General features: G+C 36.9%; 1 protein-coding gene across 1 annotated transcript; it reads left to right on the forward strand.

The window, feature by feature from the left end:
* Positions 1-1,180: 1,180 nt before the first annotated feature.
* On the forward strand, positions 1,181-5,751 carry LOC142607717 (double-stranded RNA-binding protein 2). The gene is made up of 3 exons (XM_075779313.1): positions 1,181-1,820; positions 3,982-4,201; positions 4,678-5,751. The coding sequence occupies exons 1-3, from the start codon at positions 1,575-1,577 to the stop codon at positions 5,421-5,423; spliced, it is 1,212 nt and encodes a 403-aa protein (XP_075635428.1). The 5' UTR covers positions 1,181-1,574; the 3' UTR covers positions 5,424-5,751.
* Positions 5,752-6,122: the final 371 nt, after the last annotated feature.

Below are 6,122 nucleotides of genomic sequence, written 5' to 3' on the forward strand. Positions count from 1 at the left end.
TTTTCAATGAGTTGGGTTACTATGGTTAGACGAAGATAGAATTTCCAAGATGATGAATCTAAGAATACAACATTTTTTCACAACTACCGACATAGCTTGTGATTGGTGCATAATATAATTAGCACCCAAGTAAAAAAGAGATGTTGTTCAAATTACAATCAGTCATGACAACTGTGTTGAAGAAAGTTGCATGCATGGCGTTACTTAGTTAAACCTTATCATTTTAAAAATAATACATTAAACCATGAAGCTTAAAAAGGTAACAAATTAAAATCGGTAACGCATATTCAACCAAAATTACGTGGTTCCACTTGAATGGGCTGAAAAGTTGAGATTTAATTTTGCTACCATTTAAAATTGTATAGTTTCATTTGTTACTTTTAAATGTAATGTTTTCTTATTTTTAATTAATAAAATAAATAAAAATATTTGTTATTTAAAATAAATAGAAAAAAAAAAGTTATGAAAATCTTAGGAAAAAAGAAAACGTCTTTGCAGCCTATTTTAAGCTAAATTTAGGGTTTGAGTGTTGAATCTTCAATGAGTTGGGTTACTATGGTTAGATGAAGACAGAATTTCCAAGATGGTAAATCTAAGAATACAACATTTTTTTTTTCAAAACTACTACATGGCAACATAGCTTGTGATTGGTACATGATACAATTAGTACCCAAGTAAAAGCGATGTTCAAATTACAATAAGTCATGACAGCTATGTTAAAGAAAATTGCATGCATAAGATTATACAGTTAAATCTTATCCTCCAAAGGTAATACATTAAACCATTAAGTTAAAAAAAATGGTAACAAATTAAAATTAGTAATGCATATTCAACCAAAAATACTTGGCTCCACTTGAGATATTTAATTTTTTTTACTTTTTAAAGTTTTTATTTCCATATTTGCTAATTTCAAAAATATAATAGCTTTCGCTGTAATTTTTTCTTATTTTTAATTAGAAAAAATAAAATGCATTTTTAATTTAAAATAAATAGAAAAAAAAAAAAGAGAAAATCTAAAGAAAAAGATCACATCCATGCAGCCTAACGTTCAGTTGACTCGCGACAATAAAAGCAATAGTATAATAAAATCCACATTTTAATAATACTCTCCCCAAAAACTCAAAACCAAAAAAAAAAACAAAAACAAAATAAAAACAAAAAAGAAAAAGAGAAATACTTTACATTACTACTCCACTACCAAATCAAGCCCCCAACTCTTTCTCTCTCTCTCTAAAGTCCGAGCTTCGCACCATTTCTCTCTGCTTCTGTCTCTCTCTCTTTCTCTCTATATCTATCTTTCTCTCTCTCTCTCTATAAAAACCCTAATAACCTTCACCTCTCCGGACCTCATTCTCCGGCACTACAGTCTAAAACCAAACCCCGAACCCTTTTCTTCTCATCATACGGCCCGAAAACCCGCGGATCCGATCTGGGTCCGCCTCCATTTTTTCCCCCTGTGCGAAGCACAGAGAAGAAGAGAGAGAGTAGTGGTAGTAGCAATTGAAGCTTGTGAGAGAGAGAGAGAGTTAAGGAGTGAGTGGAAAATATAGGAGAGAGGAGCAGCAGAAGAAGAAATGTACAAAAACCAGCTTCAAGAGCTGGCCCAGCGGAGCTGCTTCAACCTCCCATCCTACACGTGCATTCGGGAAGGTCCCGACCACGCGCCCAGGTTCAAGGCCACCGTCAACTTTAACGGCGAGATCTTCGAGAGCCCCCAGTACTGCTCCACTCTCCGCCAAGCCGAGCACTCCGCCGCCGAGGTCGCCCTCAACTCTCTCTCACACCGTGGCCCCTCTCACTCTCTCGCCGCCAGGATCCTGGTCAGTTCTGTTCAACCCCCTCTTCCCTTTTTTTAAACGGCCGTTAGGGTTCCGTCACTTCGCTTTCTATTTCTGGTTCTAGTTTTAACTTTTAAGCTCCTCTGATCTTTCTATTTCTATTTTTGTTAAACTGATCAATTATTAGTGTCATCAACTTCTTCAATTTTATTTGAAGTCCTGTCCTATCCTATGTTGTTGTTGTTGTTTTTTTTTTTTTGCTAACGTGCGCCGCTCTGGTTATCCTGCGCGCACAACCCGGATTTATCGCCGGCGGGTTTGAAGGTTTGGGTTTTTGTGTTTTTTTTTGTGGGAAATTACGGAAGTGCCCCTTGCTCCACTTCTGGCAATTGGGTTTTCAAAGGCAGTGGCATTTTTCTGACTTTTTTTAGCTGACGCGTGAGTTCTGAAATTTATTATATTGCAGAAAAAGTCATTTTTTTTTATTTATTAAAAAAAAATTATTTTAAGAAAATAGTAGGAACTGAGAAGTTTCTGAGAGAAGTTTTGCTTTCAAAAGTGTGTAAGAGAGAGAGAGAGAGAGAGATTGAGAAAAATATGTTTTTGTTTTTGTTTCTTTTCTATGTTCTGGGAACCAGCTGTACTGGGTCTCCCGGATTTGCTGGTGTAATAATCTGCTCCAGAAAGGGTATTTCGGTCATTAAAAAAATAAAATGTGTTTGGGAGAAGTGGGGTTCTTTGATGACCCAGAACTTTTGTATACCTTTTTTTCTTCAGCATTGACCCTCTGATTGGTTCCTAAGAAAGCAGTGGAAAATTCTTGAGAAGTTTAAATTTTTTTAACAATATCTTCTTTTTGATGTCTTAGCTTCCAGAAGTTTGGAAAGAGGAAAAAAAAAATAGTAATCAACTCAAATGATAGGCCTTTCTGGTCTTGCGTTCCAGAATAATTGAGAAATCTATGATTTGATATTGAATTTCAATCTGCCTGAGCTTTTCTTAAAAAAAATGTTTTAATCTAATTGACTACTTATCTTCTTCCATTTTTCATTAAATAAATAAATGAATTGGTTTTTGGGGGAGGTTAGGTTTGGGTTAGCTAGTAAAATTTGCTATGAAGTCAAAGTTTTGTCAAAGTCTAAATGCTATATATAGCAGTTGTTGTCACAGAAAATGCCATTTAACTCGGCAGTTTTCAAGTCTTATATCTTAAGGGTGAAGATTTTAATGAACATTTGAAATGTTTAGTTACTTTAGTAATGGAAATAAATGCTTTATATCTTTGCTAATGGAAGCAAAAAGTTTGTTTTTTGTATTGTTTTTAAAATAAGTGAATTTTGATTGGTATTGAAACCAGGATCTTATACTCTGATACCATGAAAAAAACCAATTGTCCCAAAAGCTTAAGCTATTAGAAAATGGTGAATTTAATCTAACACTTTTGTAACCCAATTGAACTTGAATAAGCAAATATAGATGTTCCAAACAAATTTCCTTCCAAACAAAACTCATATAGCTGATGTATATGAGGTGATCTTAGACATAATATATTAGTTCTATTCATGTGAGTCGCATGCTATGATCCAGGTTTATTCGGTATCTAAGTTTTCTTAACGTAACTTCTTAGATTACTTGCACTTATCCTGTTTCAAGTTTCCCCTTTATTTTAAGCCGTGTTAGGTTGTGACTCTTCAATTATTTCTCAATACTTATTGTGATTCTAATTTTAATAATGATGCTAGATGAAAGAGAAGAGAGGCATGGTTTGACTGGTGAACTATTAAATTTCGCTTTCTGTTTGTGAATGTAATTTGGTGGATGCCCTGCTCTCCCATGGGAGAGAAGGTTTTGAATTCCCCCCCACCTGTTAAGTATTATATAAAAAAATGAAGAAGAAATTAGGTAGATGCATATCTGAATCTTAGATTTTCCTTCATAACATTGTCATTGAGTTATATGCAGTTCTCTACTTATTTCATAAGCATTCTTTCTCATCTTCTGTACAAACTTACACATAATTTTATGGAATAAATCTAAGCAAATACCGTGTGTAGCCTATCAGTTTCAGTTACCTCTGAGTGGCTTTTTCTGCTTGCCTTTTGTGGTTACAAACATCTGTACCTTTCACATTTTTAAATACACTAAGTTGACAGCTGTAGCTAGTTTTGTTGTTTTGATACTGATTTGGCTTGCCTTTGGTTAGGACGAGACGGGGGTTTACAAGAACCTCCTGCAGGAAATTGCACAGAGAGTTGGTGCCCCATTGCCACAATACACAACATTCAGGTCTGGTCTTGGACACCTACCTGTGTTTACAGGGACAGTTGAATTGGCTGGAATCACATTCACAGGAGAACCCGCCAAGAATAAGAAACAAGCGGAGAAGAATGCAGCTATGGCAGCTTGGTCATCTCTAAAACAATGTGAGTCTTCATTGAACTTTCTGTCAATAGTTATAATGATAGAATGTTAAGACTGGTCTTTTTATAGTGGAGGAATTCTCCAGCTGACTATTTGGTTCATTCCCTTAAATAAACTATTGTAAGGAATAGTGCCACCAGAAGATAGATCTCATACCTATATCTGGAGTTCCACTAAAAATAAAAATAATAATTTACACCATATTTTTCTCACAAAGCATTTATAAATGTAGCAAAGGTCTGGCCTTGGTGCACCCGTCATCATTTTGAATGGAAGTCTGATTGTTGGGGCTGAAATAAGGATATTTGGTGGAGCAGTTATTGCTTCGTTTGGACTTGCCTTATAGACAATTAAATTCTCTAAGTTGATTCCATGATTTCAGTGATGTTATGTTGAGATGTCATCATATATCAATGCGCCTAGATCATGCCTATGAATTTCTTGTTGAATGTAAATAACTTCTTTTCTTTCTGGCCAGTGGCAAAAGAGGCTGCAAGTTCTTCATCTGAACCAGAAAACAGTGATGAGCTGGAACAGATCACAATAGCACGAGCTTTAATGAACTACCGATTGAAGGAAAAGATAGCAATGGCTAACCCCAATGCTTTCATACCATTTCCAAAGAAGTTCCCAATGCAGAGCCCCAGACCATCTAGTCCACAACCTCCACCCGTTACCACATCAAAGATCCTCCCCTTAATCTGCCAGAAGACAGCTCCTCGAAACAGACACCACTTAACAACAGTAAACGACAGCCACATGTTGTCGCCACAGTCTACTGCACTGGAAGGTCGTGGGATCCGTTCTCAGAAGTTCCCTGCAGCAGGTGCTGCTCCCTATGTTCCCATCCGACAATTTAGGACACCCTGCCGTGGTATTGCGCCACCTGTGACAATAAGGACTGCAATGCCTGTTTACTCTGCCCCACCACTTCCACAACCAGTGAAGCTAACCTCTCAGGTGATGCAGGCCCCACCACTGCCACAACCAGTGATGCAGGCCCCACCACTTCCACAACCAGTGATGCAGGCTATACCTGTATATGCTGCTCCACCAGCTCGCAAAGACGATCCTCCGGTTGTTCAAAAAGAAGATCCTCCAACTGTTACTGCACCTACCCTGCCAAGTAAATTATCAGCTCAAGTAGAGGAAACGAGGAGCACGACTGCAAGCAGTCAACAAGAATCTGAGACAGTACAAAGCTTCGAACAACTCAAACTCTGATGATGGTTAGGGAAGATTTTGCATTTGTGGAAAGCTAAGTTATGGTTTTGTGGTGCCCCAAAGTTTGTCCTGTCTATCTATTCTCATCTGTTATATGAGTGTTCTTACTTTAGCTCTCTTTTTTGGTAACCTTTTTCATCCTTGTTTTGTTAGAAGATACAGAGCAGGTTAAATTAGTATCAGCAGTCTCATATCTTTGCCATTTATTAGCAGCTGGGTCAACCTCCTTGCTCATATTTTATTATTGCTTGTCCATGTTAGTTGTGAGAGTGGAATTGCAAAGGTGATTAAAATTTTTCTTTTTTCTATGCAAATTTCTTTCGGAGCTCTTGATGAGTGGACTTTCAATCATTGGGGACCTTAGGGAAGAAGTACTAAACGTGGTCCACGGCTTGGATTCATAATCTTTTAAAATTTTAATTTTTAATATTGCTTGTATACCTCTTCTTGCTGCACCATTTGGAGGAAATGTTTTAATCCTAGTTAAACTATGGAGAAATGTGTTTAGTCTTCTTCAGAGTGCAATTCAGATTTTAAGTGGGAATCTTACTGAGACGTGTTTTTGGCACGCTAAGCGATTAGTTTGTTTCAAGAGAATGTAGATTATCTAGTTCAATGGAGAAGTAGCCCCTGGCTTCTCTTCATATTCTATTGGGTTTGCTTGTTAGCTTGACCTCCAAGTTAGGGTATGCTCCTGGA

Source organism: Castanea sativa, chromosome 8 (genome assembly GCF_040712315.1).
Source record: "Castanea sativa cultivar Marrone di Chiusa Pesio chromosome 8, ASM4071231v1".
Lineage (NCBI taxonomy): Eukaryota > Viridiplantae > Streptophyta > Magnoliopsida > Fagales > Fagaceae > Castanea > Castanea sativa.